Below are 26,754 nucleotides of genomic sequence, written 5' to 3'. Positions count from 1 at the left end.
GAGCGCCACTGACTGCTGAGGGGACTTGCAATGACCAGCTTTTCTGTCAGACATCTCACTTAGGTGTATAAAATCAGGTGGGGTGTCCCCAGCACCCTTTCCTGCTAGTTACAGCATCCTCTTGAGAAAACTTCCTCTCTTTTTTTTTTTTTTTTCTGATAAGAAAAGCTTACCCAAGAAGAAAGGAGGATTACAGTCTCCCTGTAAAACTTGTGGTCTTGTTTCAGGAGGAAGATGAGATAAAGCCACTCAGATGGAGGCGAGTTCCACCAGCCTCAAGAGGCTCAAGTTTGGGAAGCTGAAGGTGGTACGTCGGCGCCTGCTACAGAGGTACGAGCATCAGCCCTTCATCTCCTGCCTGGCCGGTTTCTACAGCTGCCGGTGGAAGCGGTACCAGCGCAGAAGGACCGAGCCTGGGAAGTGCTGCTGCAAGACGGTAAATCAGTTCAAAATCAGCAGAAACATTGATTTCTGTGTAGGGACAGGTCAGCTGATAAGTGGTTGGTGTTGTAGGCCAGAGGCATCCCTGCCCAACATCGTTTGGAGCCCACTGAGATCTGTTGGGCTGTTGGATTTTGCTCTAAGTGTTTGATGTGTTGCTCTGGTTCTGTGGCAAGCTCAGTTTGTCCATGCCATGGCGCAGCTAACAGATGTGTGGTGGCAGGAAAGGACCTTGCACCAAACCCTCCCAGCCAGTGAAACATCCCAAAGCCATAGGATCAAATTAAACATGTAAAATTCGGGATGGGTGTGCAGTAAGAATTGCAAAGAGGGCTGCTGCGTAGTGTAATTCCCTCTCAAGTAAGGTGGTTAAAATCCTGTTCATTTGTGAAGTCATGAGGTTGATTTTTCCTGTAAATAAATACTACAGAGTACACTTTTGAGGACATATGTACTTCAGGAGGTCCAACACCAAGCCACATGTTTTAGGGATGGCCTGAAGATATATGCCATTTGCTCTGATTGCTTTGGTGTAGACAAGGCTCTGACCACTTGTCCTTCCTCTCCCTTTCCAGCGGGAATGCGTGTTTTTCCCATTGCTTGTTGGAGCGTTCTGCTTTTCTCTGGTCTTTCTGTACATGTGGGGGGAAGCGAAAAATGACTACAACAACTTTGACTGGTATGTACCATCTTTTCCTCCTCTCCCGCTCCTCAGGCAGGTCTCCAGGGTGGCTGGGAAGAGATGAGCGCCCTCCCTAGAGGCTGTGCTGCAGCAGGGCACTTTAGCTATAAGCCAGAGATTTGGTTCCTTAAACTCTTGGTTTCAGCATCCAAATTGAATGACCAGTGACTTCAGAGGTGCTGAGGCTCTGCCCTTTTCTTGGCTACGGTTTTTACGTGTAAGTGCTAATTTGGGAGAGAGGGGAGAATCATCATCATAAAAATTGTGAGTGCAAAGGACTAAATAGCTCTTCCCTTTCCTTCTCTGAGTCTTTTTCCTCCCCTCCATTCCATCTGAAGAACAGGGCTGGCATCAGAGGCATTGCACCAGCTATCTCACTGAAAGAGAATTGCAAGTTCCCAGGCTTGAAAGTAAGAAATAACCAGCAGGGATTCATGCAAATCCTTTCCTTCTGCAGTGTGTAGGCAACAGTTACGCAAATCTGGCCCCTAAAATCGAATTAAAACAGCTCAAATATTACGGGGAGGAAAGGTGTAATAATGTCATTCATCCTTATTGAGCCTTTGGGTAAAAAGTAAAGCTTCCGTCTCCCTTTCCTTGGGCAACCCCTCTGCAGCAACTCGAGCTTTCTGGTGTTTTCTGCTTCAAAACCCCGTTCATATCTCTTTTTTGCTGCGGTGCCCTGCACAACTGCATGCAGACAAGGGGGGCTGTTGGCCTGAGTCATGTCATCTTACAGTTTCCCCAGGCTGCCTTGTCTGCAGCACCTTACAGTCAGACTGGGAGCTCTCTGGAGCAAGGCCATCAGTTTGGTCCGTTTTTTTACCACCCCAGCACATAGGGGTATTAGTCTGGCAGTTAAGGCCATCATGGATTTGGGGATGGAGGCTCTTAACCACTTTCACGTGTTGCAGGGCAGGTTATTCCTCCTTCCCTCTTTGTTCCATTGCTCTGAAAATGTCAAAATTTCAAGGGACACGGCTGTTGTTCCCCTCCAGTCCATGGGCTAAACACCAATGCTATTATAATATTCTATTGCTTTTTAGGTATAACTATGGGAACCTGGGCTTCTGGTTTCTCTGGTCTCTTGTTCTCCTGATTGTGGCTGCAATCTTGTTCATGTACATCACACTGTTATTGGTAAGTAATGCTCCTTGTAAGCTGACCATGATTTGTAGTCCTAAAAAGTAAGCATAGGGATGCCTTTCATGTGTCAGATCAAAGCTCAGCCTAGCCCCACATATGATCCTTAGACAGTGGGTAGCTGGGGAAGATTGGGAACACCATGAGTGTCTATGGTACTTTCTCCTCAAGTCCACCCGCGGATAACCAATTTCAGCTTGGGAGTCTCTGAGCCAGGTGTAGTTTCTGTGATTTCTCTCGATTACTTCCCTTTGATGAATGTGTCCCATTGTGGTGGGTTTGATCCTGGCTGGATGCCAGGTGCCCACCAAAGCAGCTCTGTCACTCCCCTCCTCAGCTGGACAGGGGAGAGAAAATTATGATGACAGGTTCATGAGTTGAGATAAGGACAGGGAGATCACAGCAGTTACAGTCACGGGCATAACAGACTCGACTGGGGAGAAAAAATGCAATTTATTACCAGTCAACTGAGAGAGGAGTAATGAGAACTAATATCAAATCTTAAAACAACTTCCCCCCACCCCTCCCTTCTTTCTTGAGCTTAACTTTATTCCCAATTTACCTCCCTCCTCCCCCTGAGTGGTGTAGGGGGACAGGGAATGGAGGTTGGGGTCAGTTCATCACTCTCTTGTTTTCTGCCACTCCTTCCTCCTCAGGGGGAGGACTCCTCACACGCTTCCCCTGCTCCAATATGGGGTCCCCCTCACGGGAGAAAGTCCTCCATGACTTCTCCAGCATGAGTCTTCCCACAGATTCAGTTCTCCATGAACTGCTCTACCGTGGGTCTCCTCCATGGGGTGCCGTCCTTCAGGAACTGACTGCTCCAGCGTGAGCCCCCTCATGGGGTCACCAGCAGCAAACCTGCTCCAGCGGGGGCTTCTCTCTCCCCACGGGCCACAGGTCCTGCCAGGAGCCTGCTCCGGTGCAGGCTTCCCATGGGGTCACAGCTTCCTTCAGGCACCCACCTACTCCGGCGTGGGGGCCCTCCACGGGGTGTAGGCAGTCATCTGCTCCACCGCCCACGGGCTGCAGGGGCACAGCCTGCCTCACCGTGGTCTTCCCCACAGGCCGCAGGGGAATTGCTGCTCCGGCGCCTGCAGCACCTCCTGCCCCTCCTTCTGCACTGACCTGGGTGTCTGCAGGATGTTTCCCTCCCATATTCTCACTCCTCTCCCTCGCTGCAATTCCTGCTGCTCAATAACTTTTTTTCCTTTCTTAAACAAGTTGTCACAGAGGCGAAACCACCGTCGCTGTTGGGTTCGGCCTTGGCCAGCGGTGGGTCCGTCTTAAAGCTGTCTGGCGTTGGCTGTGTTTGACATAGGGGAAACTTCTAGCAGCTTCTCACAGAAGCCACCCCTGTAACTCCCCCCTTACCAAAACCTTGCCACGCAAACCCGTTACACCAGTCTTTCCTTGAACCCAAGGAAAGCTGAGCCAGCAGCAGCTGGATTTAGATTTAGAGGAAGCTAAAGATTGTTGCTTTGACAGCAGGGAAGTATGGGGCTCTGAGTCATGCAGTGGTGCTGATACGTCATCAAAGCTGAGTCATTACTCTAATCCTGAATAAAAAGGATCATTAGAAAGGGAACATTATCACTGGAGCTGCCTTGACTCACTTTACCTTGCTGGAGGGTTTCTCTCCAGGTAGAGACTACAGACTTGATCACAAAATGCTGCTGAAGTTTATGCCCAAAGAGGCAATGTTCCTGAAATCTTCATTTTTCCAAATCCTGTGAAATTTTCTCTAGACTTTGGATCTGCTGTCTGCTTTGGTTGCTGGAAACATACCAAAAGCAAGTGTTTCCTAAATTTTCTGCCTACTCATCCTTTTTCTTTGTCCTTTCCCTCATAGGGAACCCCCAGATAAAGACAGACCTGCATCTGTGTTTCCACCTTCAGCATCCAGAACTATAGGTTAAGGCATCACTTTAACTTCAGGACTGGAGTCCACGTTCAGTTTCATGGCTGTTCCAACATTCATTTTGAAATTCCAGGTGCTGAGGGTGAGGTTATGGCTTTGTCTCACCTCTGTGACCAAGACAATGAGATTTTAACATCAATTCCTGCGGTTCTTATCCATCGCCTGATGTGTTATCATATAGTCGGTCTGTAAATTCCTCATGGCAGGAAACTCTTTTTGCTTTGTTCATGCAGTGCCTAACACAATAGGTTTCTGGGGTCCTTTGTCGCTGCTGAAGTACAAATAAATAATGATTTTATTCTAGAGCTAGCAACAAAAAACCCAAAGTGATAAATAGGACAGCTGCTTGGCCATGCCCACAGTGATCAATAGCATCATGAAAGCTGTGGACTGTCTGTGCTTTGAGTAGGACAAATGACAATATTTAATTACAAGGATTTTGTGACACCCTGATGGCTCTAGGGCTCAACATCTATTATTCAGGGCAGCCTACCTCACTTTCCCAGTGGCCATGGAGTAGTGTGGGTGATTTGGTGGTTATAATGCTACTTTGGGCAAGCCAGAGCTTTGCCAGAGATGTCATATGACATGGATACCTCTGAGAACGTACCTCAGCAGACTGGAGTCAACCTCAGGATCAGACTAACCCATCATAGTACATGCTAGAAATGGGCTTTACAGGATTTCCTGGGCTTGAGGAGCCTGAAGAACCCTGGGGCTCGTGTGTCAGCTTGGTCATGCTCTGTCTGGATCCAAACATCAGCCGGTGTCCAAGCAGTAGACTTTCTTAGAGGGGTTTAATATCTTTGACAGCATGAATGTGGTGACCACAAGCTGCCTACCAGGGCAGGTGATGGAAATTGGCAGAAAGGAAGATGGAAATTGGTGTCCTACATGGTTCAGTTCAGTCTTAGTCCCACTCTTCATTGTGTAGACACATCCTCCTCCTCCTCCCTTCAGCAGCTCAGTTCTGTCTAATGAGGTTAACAACATTTGCCCTCCTCAGGAGGGTGAGCATGGATAAACCTGAAAGAATACAAGTAATCTGGATGCTATCGTACAGGTCCTACAAGAGAAACACTTCAGTGGTTCCTCTGCTCTGGGGACAGCCCCTGCCGTGAGGGTCCATTTGCTCCTTGCTTTCATGAAGTTGTTAAGTGACCCACCCAAAGCCGTTGGGTATTTCTAAGGGCACTTGCCCTGCATGTCATCACGTCTCGTTTGGCAAGATTGCTGCAGGCATCTACGTTAGGAGTGGGTGCTGGGGGGCATGAGACCCCACGCTGTCAGAGCTGTTACCTAAAGAGGATTAGGTCTTGAAGGAAAGAAGCGTGAGGAAAGTAATCACTGCCACCATTCATGCTCCCACAATCTCCAAACATGCGGGGTCACACAACAGTCACACGCCAGCATGCAGGGTCTTGTGATGACAACTGTGGCTCAGCAATGCTCATGCCAGCAGGGATCCTTTCAGAGAAGGACTTTAGCAGGAATCACCCCTCCATTGCTGTTTGCAGAGCTTCCCTGTCTCAATGCCTGGCCTTTCACCACCCAGCAAACACTAGTAGCCTCACAGGCTAGTAAGTGCAACTCAGCCCTTCCACATCTAAATAAATCTATTAGTGGGGCTGCTGTACGATCGCTGGATCACTCTAACGCATTTCAGACAACTGATGGCCAAATAGGTTGCCCCCACGGCGAATTATATCCCATGTTCTGTTTGAACAATGTTGGGTGGAGGCTATCCCTGCACGTGTTGCAGGAAGGAATGGAGCCCGTCACCCACATTTCCTTGTGACTTTTTTCATCAGCAGCCCATCACATCAGAAAAACAAGCACCCTGATGCCCTTGTTGGAGCAGAAAGTTTGTATAGCAACCAGTGGCTGGTCTGGTTTTGTTTGTGAGCACCATACCCTCTTCCTTAATGGTGGCACCCAGCTGGAGCCTGCAAGCCTGCTTCCATGACCTTATTGTGAACCACTGAAGAAAACACTCTTCTGCCCACTGGCCACCAGCGGCTGAACAAAATGCTGCACAAAAAAGCACTTTTTGTCTGTGCAAAGACGATCTTCATCTGCATGTATCACTGTAATTTTTTCAGACAATCAGTTTCAATTAATTCAAATGTTATCGCTCCCCAAGACAATTTTCTCATCCCCGTTAGAGCTAAAAGGTTAAGCCGAGGAGTGTAATTGCAGGACCGTTCTTGCTCAGTGGAGAAGAAAATACTCTTCTTGTTCAGTCTTTCAAACATCAATAGTATTCTCCTCCCTGCAGTTCAACTGTGTTTGTTCTAAGGGTTTTAGGGAGGTGACTTGTGACTGTACAAAGTAAAGAGGTTCAGATGTGTTGTGGCCTCTCCCTTTGTAGGCTAAGAGAGAATTCAAAATACTAGATTGGCACTGAAGTCCGAAAGGTGATCTCAAACCTCCATCCCTAAGAGACTAGGGTACCAGAAAAGTTCTGAGTTGCTGCATTTTTGCCAGAAAGCAGATGTAAAGACCTGAATTCTGTTGTGAACACCTAAGTGAGCAGATGTTTCAGGTGTCTCAATGCCTGCCTCCATGTCCTTCTGGTGGTAGGTTCAGAGCTGGCCTAAGCTTCACCAGCGGTATTGAAATAAGTACAAGGTCATTCCCATGCTGAAGCAGAGTAGGGTTAACCGTCTATTGTCCGCCCTTTTGCAGCACAATCTTGTGGTCAGTGCACCCACTCCGAAAGAGGGAGAAAGAGGTGCAATCCTCCTTGCCACGAATCCGTCTTTCTTGCCGCTGGGAAGCATCCCTTAATTACCACTTCGCAAGTAGATGGCAGAAAGGAGACACTTCCACACCTCATACTAAAGAAGAGAAGAATGCAAATGTTGGAGGCTGTAAGACTGAGGGAGATGATGGGGCTGGCAAGTGAGACCTTGGCCCCAGCCTCAGCGGTATCAGTCAGAAACATACTGGTCACCTAAACCAACATGTCTGTGTACTTATATTAGACGATCCCAAGAGATGTACGGCAGCAGCCTGGAGGAGCCAGACCTGCTGGACTGGTCGTCCCTTTGTCTGAGGAAGTCCTGCTCTAGGTGCAAGCCTGTGGGACTTCGCTAAAGGCAGTTGCTCACCATGGAAGAGCATGCTCGGCAGATCCTGAGGCAGTTTTTGAGGAGCAGGATGAAGCTAGGTGATTGTGGCTCGAGATGTTAAGTTTCAGGGGTGCACAGAAAGCAAAGAGAACTCAAGCTGACTGTGCCAGAGCACACAGAGGATAGATGTGTGTCCACATCACATCAGCTCGCTGGTCCCTCGAGATGTGTTCTACAGTGATCAGCCATGCAACTGCAAAAGTTCCTTCTTCATCCAGGATGAAACCTGGTGGTTATTCTTGTAATCTGATATGTTGTTTTCATCCATAAAACTGAGCTCACCCTCCCATGGCATTCCCAGATGTGATGCATCATTCATACAAACATTATACTGCAGTAGCAGGGGAGAGTCTGGTTAAGCCTGTGAAATAAGTGTTTGGCGGCAGCTTAGGCAAGGACCAGGTCTTTGTATAACATTGCTTGCAGAAAAGGGACAAAGTGTCTTTTTTCTTCCTTTTTCTGAACTAGCTTGTTTAAATGGAGCTGGCTTAAGATCTTCGTCAGTAATTCAATTCTCTCTGAACTGCTCCCATGGTTAATCATCATGCACTGGGTGTAGGATTCGATTAAAGGAGGCTAACATGTCAAGAAGCACTTGAAAGCCGATCTGTATTTTCTGCTGAGCTTATATCTTGCTTCATATCAGCATGATCCTGGAAAGAGAGTGTGTTTGTAGCTGGATGGGAAACAGCTTACATCCTTTGTAGCTGTGTTTTGGGAGAGAAGAGCTCTTCCCCTAAATCTATGTGTCCTGTTTTGACACAATCCCACTGTGCTACAGTCTAGAGGGACCTGCAGCATAAATGATCCTTCTCAGTGGAGCACTGATGTCTACTAACAGATAGTTTTCTCTAAACCCTGGTATCTGGTGATACTGGTCTGCAAATTGTCCCTTACTCTAGTTGGGAAGCTTGCCTCAGGCACTCAGATTGCTGAGCATAGACCTGTGCCTTTTCACAGCAGCAAGATACTTCTGGTGAAGTTCATCACCCAGTTCATTAGCTGCTTAGGTCTGGGACAACTCGAAGAAACTCTCCATCAAAGCTGTGGACTGGCATTTCTTATCCTTTGCTTCTTGGTGTTCAAGACTTCTCGGGTTTTCCCCTGCTCTGTTCCTTCCATGCCTCACAGGAACCCTCCGCAAGGGCTCCAACTTGCCATCGGAGAGAAGGAACATGCCAGCCGCTGAAACCTAGAGTCCTTTAATCTCCAAGGCGGTTTTCCCTGTTCTGAGATGTGCCCGTCTCCTGCATTTCCTGCGATTACTGTGAAAGCATTGTCTCCTTTGCTATCTGCTCTGTATTTTTGTGGTGTTTTGGAGGCATTTTTTATTCCCTTGCCTCTCTCCCGTGGTTGATATACCTCTAATCACAAATGCACAGAAAATAGGCAAGGTTAGTGCTGTATTCATACCATAGCAGTTGACCCTGGCCATCATTCCCTTTTCAGACCTTGTACTCTACAAAGAAAAGTCATTGAAAGTGTGTACCCCAAAGTGCCCAATTATCTATTACCCAGGCTTTGATCCTGCAGGGCAGCCTTGATACGTGCTTGGCCATTTCTGAAGCATTTTTCCTGTAGCAGTAATCATCTCCATACACCTGTCCTACTAACAGCTTTGACATTTTCCAGGAAGACCTAATGTAAAGTGACTTTCCAATGCAAAAATAATTCTGGTAGTACCTCACTGAACATACTTCGTCATCTTCTACCAGCATGCAAACAATCTCTTCTTGATTTCCCAGGTCCTAGCGATGTGTTTGCTTGCAGAAGGTCAGCAGCTGTACCTACACTGGAGTCACAAGGTGGGGAGAGTCACGGCTTTCTGGTAACTCTAATCCATGCTTTAACTCAATCAAGTCTGTAGTGTTTCTCTGCACGAAATACATCTTAGATTATGGGAGAGAAGGAAGAGGTTAATCTTAGAAGACTTTAAATACCCATAAGAGTTATATCTCCACCTGAGCTGATCACCTAAACTCCCTTCGCAGTCAGTGGAGGGAAATGAATCCTCTGAGGATGCAATTCATCCAGCTGGTCATAGACATCTAAATTAAGATGAGATGAATCACGCTTAAAGTACTTTTATTCCCCACTGACTCTAAAAGGAGCCTGCAGTGACTCATTCAGGTGAAGATGTCTATATTTAACACGTCTACATGTGGTATCATGAAGACAATAGGAAAGTTTTCATGAGAAGCACAGCATGATTTTCTGTAGCAGAATCCAGCAGCAGTGAAAAAAAGTGGCTGATATCTCTGCAGAAGAGAAAGCTGGCTTTTCCAAGGCATCCTAGTGCCTTATGCCTTTTGGTCTTTGGGCGGTTTGGGAAATGCCACCTGGAGTTTTGAAGATACAGAAAAAAATCCTGAGAAAGTTGTTAGTGCAAAATGATGCATTAGAATCACCTTCCTTAAGTAAGGAAGTGAGGCTATGTGAGGCTTTAAAAAATGAGCCTCTAGCCATGTAGTTTAGGGGAGAATGTAATGTGATTGCAAATCTTGCAGTGGGAGGGAATAGCTGGATCTTGTTTCTTCATTTAAGTAATGGAACCACAGTCATCTTTACTATTGAAAATTGCCTTCCAGAAGAACTAAAAAGATGTAGAAAAATTTGTAAAAAAAATTGAAACTGCATCCTTGGGTGGAAGAGATTAGGGATAATAATTAGGTTATTAAGGTGTGGATCTGTAGGATCCCCCTGAAGAATGATTAGGGCCTTGGTCCAATTTCTACTTGCACTTAGCTCTCAGCAGACAGATGATGCATCAAGAAGAGCCTGCCATCACCACTGTGCTGATACCAAACTGAGCAAGAAGCCAAAGAATAGACTGAGCTACCTCCTCACTTTTTTGGTTAAAAAGTGAGCTCTCATCTCTTAATTATGAGAGTGTTTGCTGTTGCTGAAGCCTGTTGCAAAGCAGCGCATAGCATAAGGAAGCTGTGTTGCTGCCTCTTTTGGGGGGAATTCATCACTTCTGAATTTAGCCACCTGCAGGTTAGGGATTTGATGTAAACTGGCCATCTAGGCTCCATCTACATCAGCAGAGGGAGAGAGAGGCATCTTCCATCATAAAGCAAGTGGGAATGGATCACTTCTGAAAATTCCTCTCTTTCTCCAGTGGTTATAGAGGGAGCCCTGAGGGCTGATTTAGTTGGGTACCCAACTCTTAAGATCAGTCTTGCCATAGAGAAAAGCCAATCAATAGCACTGTTGGTCTGGTCTTAGCCCAGATCTCTCTGGGCTTAACTGGATCCAGTCTTAACTGGATCTCTCTGTCTCTGAACTGGCATAGTCAAGCTCACACATCCTAAATTTATCAAGTCCAAGCTGCTTAAACAAGCCTGTGAGTCAAATGGATGGCACACCCTGTGCAGAAATGCTGAAGCTGATGTCTTCTTTATCTCCCCAGATTGGGACTTTTCTTGTTCTGGGCTTCTCTATCACAGCCCTCTTCATATTATCGGTACTCTGGGGAGATCAATGGAAAACTGTCCGCCTGTCATTCCAGGTAAGAGGGACTGGGAGGTCTGTTTGAAAGAACAACATGTTTATAGAAGTATTTTGTGGTGATTGGTTGAAAATATTCTGTGTGGTGGGTGTTTTTCACATGGTCTTTCCTGGGAGGGCACATAGTTTTGAGTAAACTTATTATGACTTAACTTTTCCTGTTTGGGGAAAGGAAGCCAAGACCTGAGGTTGAGTTTCAAGCTATCTGATGTAACATGTCTCAGCCTGGGAAGTGACATAATTTTTTTTTCTTTTTTTTTTTGGCAAAAGTGTTGTAGGTATACTGTTAATTTACGGGTGCCCAGGGGAGGTAAATCAGACCCCTTTGGCTGCTAGGGTTGCTGGAGCAAGAACTTTCTCCCTGATCAGCTCCTGCCAGTTCAGCAGCTTTAGCATTAGCACAACTTCAGTCTTCCGTGACTCAGAAGAGTTTCATCTCCTGAGGGCAGGACAGCGATGAATTTTTGTGGAGCAGATGGGCAATGCTGGTGTCGGGTGGGACAACATGCTGGATGCAAGGGGTCAGAGTGCATGGTCTGCTGGCCTCCTCAACTCTCACCAGATTTGAAGATGGAGGCAAGAACTGTCCATTGCTGTTTAGTGTCCAGGTCCCCCCTTGTATTGGGAAGGAAAAAGTATGTAGCCTTTGACTACAGAGCTGCTTTGCAGATGTTATTTGGGCCTATCACCTCTCCGCCATGTGGCTTACTGCTTGTGAATGTGGGGATAGGACTGCATATGGACTGGAAGAGGAATCACAGATGTGGTGTTTGTAGGGTGTGGTTAATTGCACATTCCTGTGCTACAGAGTTTGGTAACTGTTGGGCTATGCACTGGCAAAGGTAGTGAGAAACCATCAGCTTCTCCTCTCCCTTACAGACTGCAGAGAAGGTGGATGAGGAGAAGGAGACACAAGGGCCTTTGGGTTCCCCAGAAGTGCTGTTTATTTCAGGTGTTCATGCCCTTTGAGGTGCTTTACGTGGTGCCCCGCTGCTGTTCCCAAAGGACATGAATCTCTTGTAGATCCTGTGCCATGTCCATCTGCCCTGCAAAGCTACCTCAAATATCCTGGACACCTCAGATGTCATCCTTTGTTTACGCAACTGAATCCTGCTTCTGATTGAAAGATGTTGGTATCAAGTGTCCAGGGCTGAGAGTATCACATGCAGTAACATTTCTCAATGACTGCTGCTTTCTTCAACCCTTCCAGCTTAGAGAATCGGGCATGGACTAAGCAATAAGGAAGGCTTGAATCTGGATAGCTTTTTTTCCTAGCACATACCTTAACTCTCCTTTTTAGCTGGAACAGAAACCACAGCGCTCTGCTGAGCATGAGAAAATGATGGACTGGTTTCTTTGACAGATTTGCCTAGTTTTATGAAAAGTGTGTCGTACCAACATCCATTCAGTGTACGACAAACTGGTTCTGCTTGATTTCCAGCTCTGATCAAGCATTCATGATAAGCACAGAAGTGGTCCTTAGCTTCTGATCTTCTGTTTGATCTTTAGGACAAAAGAAATCAAATCCAATTACTATATCTGTCCAGCAATAGGTATTACCTAATACATCACAAGCATGAAATGAGTATATTGGTTTTTGTCAGTAAATCAAGAAAAACATCTACACATTGAGTTAAAAGAAAAGAAAAAAAGAGAAACAATGCAATTAGCCCTAATGCAAGTGATTTAAATGCTTTGAAATAAATGAAAATGAATTATTTTTCTGGAATGTATTCATAATATGTGAAATTAGGTACTGCATGGTTTATATGAGCCTAGTAAAGTCCGTGATCAAATACCACATATGCTATTTCTCTTATACCACAATAGTTAGTTGCATACAGGTGTAAATAGTACACTTTGTCAGTCAGGTTTGTTGACATCAATTTAATGATTTAGCTGCAGTGTGGTATGGAGATTACTATTACCTGGATGAGATTGGATTGGGTTAGATTGGATTAAACTGACTGCTCCCTGGAAGAGCCTCACAGATTATGGCATGGCAGTCATGGCAATCATGTCCTCATGGATGAAGACAGCCGTGTCCCCTTCAGCTGACTGAGGAGAAAGGAGAGCTTTGTAGTGCAGTGAGGAGCACTCCTCAGCCTGGCCTGGATGGGGGTGGATCCAACACCGGTGTGGGAGAGAGGTTGAACTGCTGGTATTGCAGCAGGAGCCCGTCCAGGTGGAAGGCTGTAGCCGTGCTGGGGTTTATTTCCATCTGTCTCCACGGTTCATCCTTTGACTACAAACCTTTTTCTCTCCTTACCAGATCACAGCTCCCTATCTCCACATAGGGGCAATAACCATCATGGTCCTCCTGTCCTGGCCCGTGGCTCTTCATGCCATCAGAGCAGATAAGAAAGGTACAGTAGCTCTGCTTCCTGTCCCTATATGACATAGGCATGTATAAGTGTGGGAAAACAGGCATGCAGGAGCCCTTTCCTCCCACACCTGCACTTCAGCTGGAGAAGACTTTTAAATTCTGTGTATCCCAGGGAAATTAGCAGGGCTGGGACTTGAGCTGGGCGCTGTCCTCTGGCTGTCCAGTTGCGTTACTGGTTAGTGTGTTCCCTTGCAGTTTTGGCCTATACCAAGGCAGTGACCTGCCTTGAGAGGGAGGAGATTAGCAGAAGTACCCATGTTCTGAGTCATGCATGGAAATTTGTCCAGCCTTCTGTGGGAGAAAGCAGCCAGTGGCAGATCTCTTGGCTGACTTTTGCTATACTCAGCTTCGCCGTCTCAGAAGGGATCCCCAGTCCAGTCAATCCACTTCAGACTAGTGCATCTCAGGAGAAGCCAGCTGAGATAGAGGAAAGAACTTTTTGATCAGTTCCTAATGTTATTGCATGGGAAGTCCCTGTCCATCTCCGAGAAGTGTGACCAAGTAGCGTAAGGACAAGGCCAGACACCGGGAACCACTACAGAAGAGCGTGGCTCTGGGACTGGCTGTTTTTCCCTGGCCTAGTCTCTCCATATAGCCAAAATTAGCAACCTGACACCTACCTGCAGATGTTGAATTCTAATAAAGATCACAGACAGAATGGACTGGTGAAAGCATTTTTTTTCTGCTCAGGATTTTTCTTTTTGAACTACATCTGGAGAGGTTGAGGGTGGAATATTCTGGGACCTTAGACATTACAGTCCACCATGCCTAATGGACTCTTGGCTCAATACATCAGCTTGGTGTAAGCCCAAGTTCCTTCAGAGCCATAGGCACAATGTGCAGAAGGGTGGTGGCACCCATTTGAGAAAGAGATGGTGCATAGGTGCTCATTTCTCACCTAAATTGTTTTGTTCCCTGAGGTGAAGGCTCACTGGGGCTCTTGCACAATGGTCAACAGGCTCCAGAGAAGACTGTAGGTAATGAGTTGGCAAGTTTCTGAGATGCAATATCTGTGCAGTCAGAGTCTGTAGGATTCTGTAGATCACACACAGAAGGTCACTGACATCAATCTGAATGAACCAGGGAAGTATTCACCTTAAGAGAAAGTAACATAGTTGAAGGAGGAAGGTTCCTCCTCTTCTTCACTGTGAATGAAACTTCCAAATGTTGCTTGCTCTTATCTGAGTAAGGAAAAAATTAGCATCCTTCTGTTGAGGACTGTTTTTCTACAGATGGGGGATATTTCATTGCACCACTTCCAAATAAAAAGAAATTAAGACCATGTCTTGCTGTAAGGCATAGTGAGATGTAGGGAGGTGATCATGTCCCTGTACTTGGCACTGGTGAGGCTGCACCTCAAATCCTGTGTGCAGTTTTGGGCCCCTTACTGCAAGAAGGACATTGAGGTGCTGGAGCGTGTCCAGAGAAGGGCAACGAAGCTGGTGGAGGGTCTGGAGAACAGGTCTGATGAGGAGTGGCTGAGGGAACTGTTTAGCCTGGAGAAGAGGAGGCTGAGGGGAGACCTTATCGTGCTCTACAACTACCTGAAAGGAGGTTGTAGTGGAGTGGGGGTTGGTCTCTTCTCCCAAGTAACAAGTGATAGGATAAGAGGAAATGGCCTTAAGCTGCACTGGGGGAGGTTTAGGTTGGACATTAGGAAAAATTTCTTTACTGAAAGAGTGGTCAAATATTGGAACAGGCTGCCCGGGGAAGTGATGGAGTCACCACCTCTGGAGGTGTTCAAAAGACATGTACATGTGGCGCTTCGGGACATGGTTTAGTGGGTGTGGTGGTATTAGGTCAACGGTTGGACTTGATGATCTCAGAGGTCTCTTCCAACCTAATGATTCTATGATTCTATGTAATTAAAGCACAAAACCTGCGGACCTGACTTAGACAGCCCACGTCCTTGCTTTGACCAGTTTGTTTTCCTGGGTTGTGTTGTTTGGAGACGAGGTGAAAATTAGGGGAAGAAGGGATGGAAAAAGGGATGGGATGAAGCCCAACAGCTACTTAGCTGGAGGGCTGTATTGTTAGTCATGCCACAAGGCAGTCCATATGTTACCACATGGATTAACTCTAGCCTTCCTCCTTCAAATTCTTTCAGTTGTTCAGGTGATAATTGTTGGTCCATACCTGGCTATCCTTCTCTTTCTTTTCTTGATACCTCTGGGGATGTACTCTCCTTGCATCAGAGAGATGGGGACACTTGGACCAAAGCCAGCCCTCATTGGACACCGTGGAGCACCAATGGTAGGTCTGCAGAAGGTATTTTACATCATTTCTTCATCTTGTGCCTTGCTGCCTTCATCATCATCTGTTTTTTTTCCGTGAAATCTGTGGAGGGTGAAAGGGGAGGCATTTCCATTTGGAACTGCATACCAAACTGCATGGGTTTGATAACACTGTTCCTGAGGGAAGAGATGGGTTTGGTGGCTAAAGTGGAGGAAAACAAACAGTAGAATTTAATAAGGTAATGATGTTCCCTTAACAAAAACCAGAGGTACAGAAAGTACTTATGGAGTCCTCCAGAGTGTGTTCGAAATGACCTGCTCATGCGCTTTCTTTTTTCAGCTCGCACCAGAAAACACAGAAATGTCATTTCAGAAGACAATTGAACATGGTGGGGATGGTCTTGAAACAGATGTCACCATTAGGTAAGGGGAAAACATTGCATCTCACAGAATATACGCTTCTTCTTCTAAGAGTTAGCTTTGGTGATGTGCAACTCCAGGCAATTAGGTTTTCTGATGGCTGGGTCCCTCAGTTGGAATGTGATGACAGGGGCTGTAGGGCATGGTTGCTCTTAGGCAAGTCAATAAGCTGTAGCTATTGATTTAACAACAGTGCCTGCCCTGGTCTGACTTCCAGGCCACAGTGAGGGTTGTATCAGGCCTATAAATGAACAGAAAATTGTGTTCGGACTTGTGACAGCATTGACCTAATTATTAGATCTTTAATTGCCTTTGTTTTTGGGACTCATTGCCATAAACTGCCAACATGTTGTGCAGGATGAGCAGTTTCCAGGCACTGAATGGGAAAACTACGAATGCTTAGGTGTTCTACTAATGTAGACCTTTCTATGAGAGAAAATTTTGCCTTTCCATCACTGTCCGTTTAGAATTCAGTTCTCTAAAACCCACAGAAACACTTTGGTGTCGGCAAATAAGAGATTTCAACTGTAAGTTACCATCCATTTTTGCAGTGGCTGCCAGGCATAAATGCCACCATCTCCACTTTGCCCCTGAGGAAACCGAGGCACAGACAGGGATGACTTCTCCAAGGTCACCCAGCAGTATTTAAGCTTGAAATAACCTGGTGTCTTGAGCCTCAGCCTTCCTCCCTATCCCACCCTCTGCACTGAGGGAGGCCATACTGTTGCATTCGTGGTGGTCCACATATTCTTCTGACCTGTCATGAGTCTGCTCGTGCCATGAATGAACCCGTGCTCCATGTGACCTGAATTGTTGCTTTCCAACAGCTATGATGGGATTCCTTTCCTCATGCATGACAGCACCTTGAGGAGGACAACTAACATCAAGGAGGTCTACCCCAATGACACTGCTCAAAATGCCGCATTATTCTCCTGGGATAACCTGCAGGAATTGAATGCTGGAACATGGTTCCTAAAGGTAAGCACCATAAAGGACTATCATCAACTGGATGTAGAAGAGACACCAGCTGGCTACTACTTAGTAGCTTGAATGTTAGGAGAGGAACTACTGGTTGAGCCAAAACTGAAAGACGTCAGTAGAAATCCTTCAGTTGGAGTCTCCTTGCTTTATCCAGTTGGCCTTTAGGCTTAGGAGACCTGTCACGATTAGCTGGTGGGTGTTGTTGTGGCTCCTTATCATGGCAGCAGCAGAACACATGGTCTGGGGGAAGAGGACAAGAGCTACTTGTGTAAGGTGCTGTGTATAATAGCGACAGCTAACATGGTGGGACAGAGAAGCACAGCACAGCTAGCTGTGAACTGTGCAGTTTAGATCCCAGAAGCAGTGTCGTCACAGCCTGGGTTGATTTCCCCTTAGAAGAGCTAAGCAAAATAACATATCCTCAGCTGCTGAGGGCTGATGTCAAACTTTTTCCCTTTTAGAGATATGGGCTTTTTTTGCATGCAGCTGACTCCCAGGGGCGACCGCCTGATTGATTTCCGTTTTTATATCTGTTTATTTCTAGGACAAACCGTTTTCATGCATGGGCTCACTGTCAAGGGCAGATCAAAACCAGGCAATGAATCAGTCAATTTACAAGCTAAGTAATTTCTTGCGCCTCGCAGACAGTCAGAATAAAGTTGTGATATTTGATCTCTACCGCCCTCCAGAGAAACATCCTTACAGGAACTCGTGGATCAACAGAACCCTGGAAGTCATCCTCAACGAGTCAGGAATTAGACCCCATCTGGTAGGGTGGCCTTACTCCTCCATATCCCTTTTCCTTGCTCTCCGAATTGGGACTTTGGGATCATACCCTGCACGATTTCACCTGCATAAAGTCCGTTCCCTTGCTTTTCACTTGTTTTAAGAGGCATCATTTAGGGTATATTCCTACTATTGGTTCCCCAGCAGTTACAAAATGGTGTAAGCCTGCAGCAGCACAGGGAAATAAGCCAGTGTATATACCAGCTGATGCCTTATCCCCCAAAGGGCATCCTTTCATCGTTGTAATAATTGGCAGCCTACTCCCTGCCACCCGTGCTTATTTTACATATTGCATAGAAACTCCTGGCTTAAATTAAAAAACATGGAGTTGTTTTCTTCCTCCTTCCCCTGGCAATGGATGAATGCTAAACTCACGTGGATCAGGTTATGTACCCATCGATGTCTAGGGAGTTAGGCGGATCAGTGTATGCTGAAGATCTCTTCTCCTAGGCTGGGAGAATGGGAGAACAGAATATTTTCTGTTGCCTTTCCCATGAACCAAAGCTGTCTTTTCATTCATTTCAAACACCGCATCTTTTGTCGGGCTGTGTGAAACACGCTCACTGATTTCAGTGAATACTTATCTCCTGATGAAAGTGACCTGCAAGTTTTAACCCTGCATCCAAATGTTCTTTGATCACTGAAAGAAACATGCCAATTGACAGGCCTCATTAAGCCCCTAGAGATATTATCTTTACTGGGTTTGTGTGAAGGGCAGGGCATATTAGTAAGTATGCTGTGAATTCACTGGTCCTCTTGTTGCCTGCAGGTCCTATGGCTGGAGAATGACATGAGGTCCTTTGTTCAATCTGTTGCTCCTGGGTTTCAGCAGACAATGGGCAGCAAGGCTCCAGTTGAAGACCTACTGATGGACAATATTGTCAAACTCAATCTGGCGTACACTGAAATGTCCAGCGAAGATATCCGGTAGGTTGCAGTTTCAGCCCCAAGTACAGTCGGTGGGTTGCATCTGGACTATGTTTGCCTCATGTGTGTGGCAATGTCTCCCTCCAGTGACCAGCTCCAGGATCTGTAACATTTTTGGAAGAGCTCCTTTAGATCAAGTGGTCATCCCTGTTGCATTTTGGGAGTGAAGGACTGTAGTTCACTCCTACTGTTGACCCTGTGTGTGTCCAAGAGGTGGTATATGTAATTACACCCTCCCTGCCCCAAGACTGTATTTACTTGACCAGGATCTGAGGATCTTCTGGGTAGAATAACACAGCTATCTCCTGATTTCTTGTCTGTCTATTCTGCCATCCTCAGTCCCACCAACACCAAATCATGGTGCAACTATTAAACTCTTGTGGGTCTTCCACAAACATCAGTGTCAGGGCATAATGCTGTGATGAGAGACCATCACCCTCTTGTAGGTGGTGTTTCAGAGGCTTCATTTCTTGTCTCTGTTACTACCAGTACCCTGTTGCTTGTGACACACTGAATATGCCATTTCTCCAATGTAAGGCTCCATATTCATTGGAGGTGTTTCCAAAATGGTTCTCTCATATGAAAAAAGAAAATAAAAAAAAAGAAAAGAAAAGAAAAGAAAAGAAAAGAAAAGAAAAGAAAAGAAAAGAAAAGAAAAGAAAAGAAAAGAAAAGAGAAGAAAAGAAAAGAGAAGAAAAGAAAAGAAAAGAAAAGAAAAGAAAAGAAAAGAAAAGAAAAGAAAAAGAAAAGAAAAGAAAAGAAAAGAAAAGAAAAGAAAAGAAAAGAAAAGAAAAGAAAAGAAAAGAAAAGAAAAGAAAAGAAAAAAGAAAAGAAAAGAAAAGAAAAGAAAAGAAAAGAAAAGAAAAGAAAAGAAAAGAAAAGAAAAGAAAAGAAAAGAAAAGAAAAGAAAAGAAAAGAAAAGAAAAGAAAAGAAAAGAAAAGAAGAGAAAAGAAAAGAAAAGAAAAGAAGAGAAAAGAAAAGACTGTCTTACCTGTCCAGCTCTCCTTTTGTAAATAGATTTTTTTTTTTCTATTGCACAAAAACTTTGACATCTAATTTTTTTTTTAAAAAGATGGAAAGACAAAGTTTAATCCTTTGGATGAGAGTAATGTTTATGTTTTCTCAGCAATAATTTTTGTAGGATGTAAAATCCTAGATTGATCCATTTGGCTAAATCCTGGATAGATTCTGGGTAGATTTACAAATGCTGGTATTCATGATATATTCATTTACCATTATACAGAGTATGGTCTTACTTCATGTTAAGTTTCAATAACTTACAAGAACTTGAAAAATGATGAGTTGATGGAGCAAACATAACAAACATGACTAGCCAGCTTCGAGGTGGTTTTGAACACGTTATTGGGAGATTACAGCAGGCCTGTGCAGAAGGACTTGGGGGTGCTGGTGGATGAAAAACTGAGTATGAGCCAGCAACGTGCACTTGCAGCCCAGAAAACCAATCACATCTGGGCTGCATCACAAGCAGTGTGGCCAGCGGGTCGAGGGAGGCGATTCTCCCCCTCTGCTCTGGTGAGACCCCCCTGCAGTGCTGTGTCCAGCTCTGGAGTCCTCAGCACAAGAAAGACACGGACCTGCTCAAGTGGGTCCGGAGGAGGATCATGAAGATGCTCAGGGGGCTGGAGCAGCTCCCCTGTGAGGACAGGCTGAGAGAGCTGGGGTTGTTCAGCCTGGAGAAGAGAAGGGGCCAGGGAGACCTTAGAGCGGCTTCCAGTGCTGAAAGGGGGCTGCAGGAAAGGTGGGGAGGGACTCTTTGTCAGGGAATGTAGTGATAGGACGAGAGGTAATGGTTTTAAACTGAAAGAGGGAAGTTTGAGATTAGGTGTTAGGAAGAAATTATTTCGTGTGGGGGTGGTGAGACCCTGGCACAGGTTGCCCAGAGAAGCTGTGGCTGCCCCCTCCCTGGCAGGGCTCAAGGCCAGGCTGGATGGGGCTGGGAGCAACCTGGTCTGGTGGAAGGTGTCCCTGCCCATGGCACTGGAGTTGGACTAGATGGTCTTTAAGGTCGCTTCCAACCCAAACCATTCTGTGATTCTGCAATTACAAACACAGCATTACATTGATTCATATGGCAGAAGGGTAAGCAGTTTTGAATTTTTGGACGTTTCAATCGCATTTGCTTCCAATAGATCAGCTATTCTGTATTAACCAATTGTGAACGATCAGTTATTGGCTGGTTGGATTTCCTTTCTATTCCTTATCTAGGTCCTAAAGCAAGACTTTCATACAGATTATTGCTGTATCTCCTTGCTTCAGCCCAAAGGAAGTACTAACCTCCTTGCTTAACAAAGGCTTTCATCTTTTAAAGGAAATACGCTGAGGCAAACATCACCACCAACCTCTATGTGGTCAATGAGCCATGGCTTTTCTCCCTGGCGTGGTGCTCTGGGGCACACTCTGTGACCACCAATGCTGTCCACACACTGAAGAATCTCAACCAGCCCCTCTTCCTCATGGTAAGCAAAAATCCTCCCCCTCCCAGGGGTAGGAAGTAGGGTTGGGATGTTCATGGTTACCTTTGGAGACCATGGGTCAGTTCATTCATGGATAAAGGGTCCTTTGCATGAAACGGACTTGAGTTGAAATGTGGTTTACCTGGAACCTCTGAGCCACTCCAGATATCACCATACCCTTCTCCTCTTTTCTCTTGGCTCAGGTAGAAGTACCCTGCTTGTTAGAATCTGCAACTTAGGCCTTGAGATGAGGGAAAAGAAGTCATATTGAGACTTGTGTGGGCAGAAAGGAAGGGCATTTGAGGGCACAAGTTGATGCATGAGGATTTCCATTTCTAAGCGTTTGAAGCACTTTGTTGATGTCAGAAGTACCACGTTTCCCAGGGCTTCCCACTGCCCTTCTCAAACTTGGTTTTGTTCCACAAGCCTGAGGGAAACAACTATAGAAATAACCCTTCCTTGCTGGGAGGAATTTTTTTCACACAATTTGTCTGTTCCCTGTTTTGCCTTGGACAACCTGTAGGGCTAAGAAACACCTGGGGCACTGGTCCCACCAGAATCCCTGCAGCCAAAAGGTTACTACTTTGAATAACTGGCTTCACACTCTCGAGGTAGATTTTACAGTGCTCCCATCCAGACAGCTGCAGTGTTTCCATCCATTCTGAGGGTGGGTGGAGGTCCAATCTAAAGATGAATCTTCAAAAGCTCTTAGCCTTAAAGCAGAAGCCATCCAAACCCTCTGTGGTGTTCACTAAAGAATAATTTTGCCAGAGAAAATGAGGTGCCACCAGTTGATGCTCATGTTGGAGGGAAGCAAAGACAACTACAGGGCCTGCCTGTACAAATCCCTGTTATATTCACTGTGATGTGGTACAATCTTCTTGGCCACACGACAGACCTGGCCACTTCGAAATGCCACCAAATGCTTTAAACACCTGAGGGTGAAGTGTGGAAACAAACTTTATAACTCACAGAGAGTTGGATGAGAGGGGGAGTCCTCCCGAGAAAATCTCGGGGACGCCCGGAGGAGTCCTGTCCTCAGCAGGTCCCGCAGCCAGGCAGAGAAGGTCCCATCTGGGTCACCAAAATGAAGCACGGAAACAAACTCTATGACTCAGAGAATTGTAAAGCGGGTATGGTTATTACAGTGCTGGCTGCAAGGGAGATCGCTCCTCCTAGCTTGCACACCGGGTCACATTCCAAAACTCTATTTATTACATCAAAACATGCATATTTATGAGTTAGTACAATTAGTTCAGAGAATAGGTGGGGATGTTATAATTGTTTCTCAGAAATTATTATAATATGTTTCCTCCTCTTGGCGCATGCGTGCTGTCATCTGGCGGTCATCCTTTGGGGGCTTTCGGAGGAAGGCTCATCGTCTTCTTCATGGTGTACTTCTCACCTTTGGTATAGAATCCCGGACTGGTTTAACTCCAAACCGAAGAACCAGTCTGAACCTGATGATTGTTTCACAAAGGCAAAGTCCTTTCTCATCCAAACTGATCCTACTGTCTCAAACATTTCAAGGCTGCTTCTGCTCCCTTATCTTGTGCTAGGTCTAGCTAGCTAATTTCTACTTTCTACTAAGCTATGCTACATTAACTCTTTATTCCCCAGATCAAGGGATGTTACTGCACATGCAAACCAGGTGGCTAAATAGCCATATTTGAGCAGCAAGAAAGAGCTTGAGCAACTCAACTTTTTTTGTATATCTCAGGGTCCTTGATGGTTCACACATCCTCTGTTGTTCTCTTCCAGACTCCGCAGCAGTACAACATCATGTGGATCCTGACAGATCTGACCTCTGTGCTCCTCATCTCACTCATCTTTGCTCTGCACTGGTAACTACCAAGTTGCTAATGGCCATCCTAGCCTGATCTTTTGTGCCAGGCGGAGGGAAGGAGGGATGCTTTCAGGTGATCTGAAGGGTTAAAACTACTCTTGAGAACATTACCTTTCCCTTCAGGAACTAGAAGAAAGAAAAAACCTTTCTGCTTCTCCTTCTCGCTCTCACTTTCCCTTTCCATTTTGGCAGCTCAGGCACAGTCTACCCTCAGGATTCAGCGGAGACCTGGTGGATTTACAGCAGCAATATAAACCAGTATCAAAATTGATGGGCTGAGAAAGGAACTGTTTTTTCTATTATTACTGTTTAGACACTGTTGCACTGGATTGACTTCGGAGGAAAGCTCTCAGTGTTAATATTTGAGCCCCCTGTGTCTCTCCATTTGCATATGCCAGAGCCACTGAAGAAATCCATCCTCCAAGATGAAAATGTCTGAGTGTGTCACAGACACCACATTTTGTTTCCTCCCACGCTGTCAAAGGCATTACCTCTGTTTAATAACTGGGAAGTCTGGGATTCATGGGACAGGCTCACTCCAGCAGGTTGGGTTGGGCTGCTGGATGCTCTGCTCTGACACCGTTGGATGAGGAACTTGCCTGTCCTCTTACCCCAGTGGTGGCCAAGGAAAGCAGGAGGTGCTGGCTGCTGTGGATGGGTGGAAGGACCAGACCAGACAGCCCAAGTGTTTTTCCGTAGGGGTGCTGGCAGCACAACGAGGCTGCAGGTGACAGCAAGGGGAAAGTTCAGGAACCTCCTGGGTGAGGAGTCTGGATTGCTTGTAACCATGACTTGCTTTGGCATGGGAAAGGGTGGCAGGTCCAATTTTGCTCTGGGATATTGGAGAAATTAATTGGCAGCAGTACAGCCAGGTGACTAACTAGCAGCTGTACAGTCATGTTTTCTGGGCATCCAGGCTTTTCCTTTCCCAAGGCAAAGCGGCTCCTTCCCTTCCTTCCCCTCTCACCCTGCAATGGGGTGGTTCACAACCACCCCTGCAATGCATCAGCACCACCATCAGACCTTCTCGTGCCTGTCTTCTCCAGGCTCATGTTCATGTTGTGTGTGCATTTCCCAGGGCCCTGCAGATGCTCTGATCCAGCCAAATAACAACCTCTTCTTGGCTGGCGTTGCAGCACGGGCTTTCCCAGCCCTGCTGGGATTTAAGGGTCAGCAGCAGCACCCGCGAGCCCTGTGTGGTCTTGTTTGTCAGGTTTATGAACACACCACAATTTTTTGATTTCCCTGGCTGCTTAGAAACCAGCGGCTGCAAACATTTCTGGGGATTTTGAGTTCTTAAATATTTCTTAGAAAGCAGGGCTTAGTCACAAAGTTGCCTTCAGAGAGCTATTGCACACCTGAAGCGTGGATGCTTAGACATCAGTCATGCACTGGAGTCCCTTCTTGGTAAGGACCTGAGCAAGTCCCAACATACCAGCGCAGTTCCTTCCCTGACGAAGTAGAAAAAAAGGTGTCCAGGGCACCAGGGACCTGTGAGGGGAACCACAGCAAGTGGTGGCTTGACCCAGGTGCTTTGTCCCATGCAGGTGGCGAGAGCGGAGTTTCTCCTGCTGTGCCCATGACGATGGCCCGATGCTGGAGAGTGGCACCTACAACAAGTTCAGGACAGGTGAGCAGGGCAAGGATATCTGGAAGCTGCATCCTGCTCAGGGCCGTCTCCATGGGGGCACGGGGGGCCTGATGGATGGGTTGGTGATGGGTTCCCATGCTGTGGTGAAGGATGGCTGCATCCTGGGTTGTCTCAGTCTAAGATGCAGGTGGCAGTAATTTCTCCCCTCTGCTCAGCACTGGTGAGGCCACATCTAGTCACTGGATCCAGTTCAGGCTCACCAGTACCAAGCAGATCGTGACAAATGGGAGCGATCTCAGCAGGGCCACTAAGATGGAAGATGGGACATTTGAGATATGGGTTTGCACAGTGGGAAAGAATGTCAAGGGGCATCTTATCACTGTCTGCAACCATCTAATGGGAGGGTGTAGAGAAGATGGAACCAGAGGTTTCTTGGATGTGCAGTGACAACAGCACAAGCTACAACCTTGGAAGTTGTGACTACATACAAAGAGGAAAAAATCCTCATGAGGATGGTCAGATACTTGAACAGGGACCCATACAGGTGGAGAATATCCACCCTCAGAGGTGTTCAAAGCGCTGAGCAGCCAAATCTAATCGGCCCTGCTTTGAGCAGCAGAGGCCTCCAAACGTCCTCTCCGATATGCGTTATTCTGTGATGCTGTGAAAAGAGAGCCCAGAAGCACCAAACACTCTTGGGTTTTTGCAAGGCAAGGTGAGATTGTCTGGGGACCCTCCCATGCATCAGGTTTCTGCACCTATGGTGGTATCATCCAGACAAAATGACCCAATCTGGGCTGCACGCATTGTCAGTCACGTTCTGTTTGCTCACGACAGCCAGCAAAACAACTGTAGACGTTTCGGTAGCTGACTGTGTGTCCCCTTTTCCAGAGCTCAGCGACATGCCTGCTGTCATGGCCTGACACGGGCAAGGAGAGGACATGGACCTGCCATCTTAATGACGACTGGAGAGCAGACCCTCCCCTGCTGCCCCTTCCTGCAGTGTGAACACCAACCTGCCAAGGAGGCCAGCTGGGGGGGGGGGGGGGGTCAGACCCAGCCGGTGAGGAGGAGCTGTTTGCCTCTGTGACTCTGCTGGAGATGGGAGCTTCCTCTCCTACAGTCTTTCTCACAATCCTGTGCCTGGCAGGGATCCCCGGGGTGTAGGGGAGCACAGATGGAGTTGCAGCCATGAAGAAGCTGTGCACCGTGACATGCAGCAACCCCATGGGAGACACCATTTACCTCTGAGACCGTTGGCATCCCATAGGGCAAGCATCCCGTAATCCCTCCTGCTGTGTGTAAGCCCTCTGTTTCCACAGCTGTGTTTTACACATGCTGCAAACATCTGAGCACCCTTCAGTCCCCTTCTTCTCAGCTGTCCACTTTTCTCCTGCCAGATCAGCCTCCCTCCGTCCCTCCTCACAGGTCTCCTCCATCCCTGAGAGCACGCTAGCCCTACCATGATGGCCAAGTGCTTCTGGCTGGGTCACTAGAGTCCATATCTTTCTCTAACACAGGCAGGGGCAGCTTAGGTTTTCCTTTTCCCCACTCTTGCCCTGCCATAGACCCTAACAGGACAGTCTCTTCCTCTTGCCTTTGGGTGAAGGCATTATCTTCCCATAGGTACTGAAGAACTTTTTGGTGCCTTGGCCATGTAGCTACTGGGACTATCACCAGGAGCACACCACTTTTCTTCAGAAGGATTGAGCTGCGTGTGAATCAGTCCCACCAAGTGACCTGTTTGCTTTTCCCTCAGGAAGGTCTGTATACCTGCGCCGCACCCTGGGCTTTATTCAGATGTTTAATTCTCCCAGTGGCTGCTGGCACACAGTGAGGAGGGGGTCTATGCCCTGCTCTGCAAGGGAGATGTGAGCATCTCCCAGGTTTAAGCCATAAATTTCTACTTGAACGGATAATAAGAACACATTTTTTGTAAATTGCAAGTGCTGTTTTAAATACATTTTAGCTCTCCTATCCTGTTTTTTTCTTATTTTGGCAAACTGGGAAAGGGGAAGAAACTAGTAGTTTTTACCTGAATCAGGCTATACACATTTTCTCATACATGAGCCTCATGCAGGTATTTTTGCTAAATAAAGCTACCACAAGTGAACTGTGACAAGGAAGCATTAGGTTTCAGAGTTAGTTGTGCTGAGAAGCACTCAAACCTTTCCAAATTGCAGTTTTGGAGTATTTTGGAGGCTAGAAATGCAAAAAGGCAGCACCTTCCTTTGGAAAAGGGCTAAAGAGTTGGTGGATTTGTGTAGAGCAGCTCCA

The 26,754-nt window shown here is 46.5% G+C and overlaps 1 protein-coding gene across 1 annotated transcript; it reads left to right on the top strand.

The window, feature by feature from the left end:
* Window positions 1-253: 253 nt before the first annotated feature.
* GDPD4 (glycerophosphodiester phosphodiesterase domain containing 4) lies at window positions 254-25,400 on the top strand. Its single transcript, XM_009950640.2, has 15 exons — window positions 254-436; window positions 1,017-1,120; window positions 2,170-2,263; window positions 9,067-9,126; window positions 10,734-10,832; window positions 13,104-13,197; window positions 15,325-15,470; window positions 15,792-15,874; window positions 16,699-16,849; window positions 17,397-17,621; window positions 18,408-18,565; window positions 20,896-21,043; window positions 22,802-22,884; window positions 24,434-24,516; window positions 25,369-25,400. The coding sequence occupies exons 1-15, from the start codon at window positions 254-256 to the stop codon at window positions 25,398-25,400; spliced, it is 1,743 nt and encodes a 580-aa protein (XP_009948942.2).
* Window positions 25,401-26,754: the final 1,354 nt, after the last annotated feature.

The sequence above is a fragment of the Leptosomus discolor genome, chromosome 1, assembly GCF_034619465.1.
Source record: "Leptosomus discolor isolate bLepDis1 chromosome 1, bLepDis1.hap2, whole genome shotgun sequence".
Lineage (NCBI taxonomy): Eukaryota > Metazoa > Chordata > Aves > Leptosomiformes > Leptosomidae > Leptosomus > Leptosomus discolor.
Note: the sequence above shows the minus strand (reverse complement) of the source record. Positions and strands in the feature narration are given on the sequence as shown.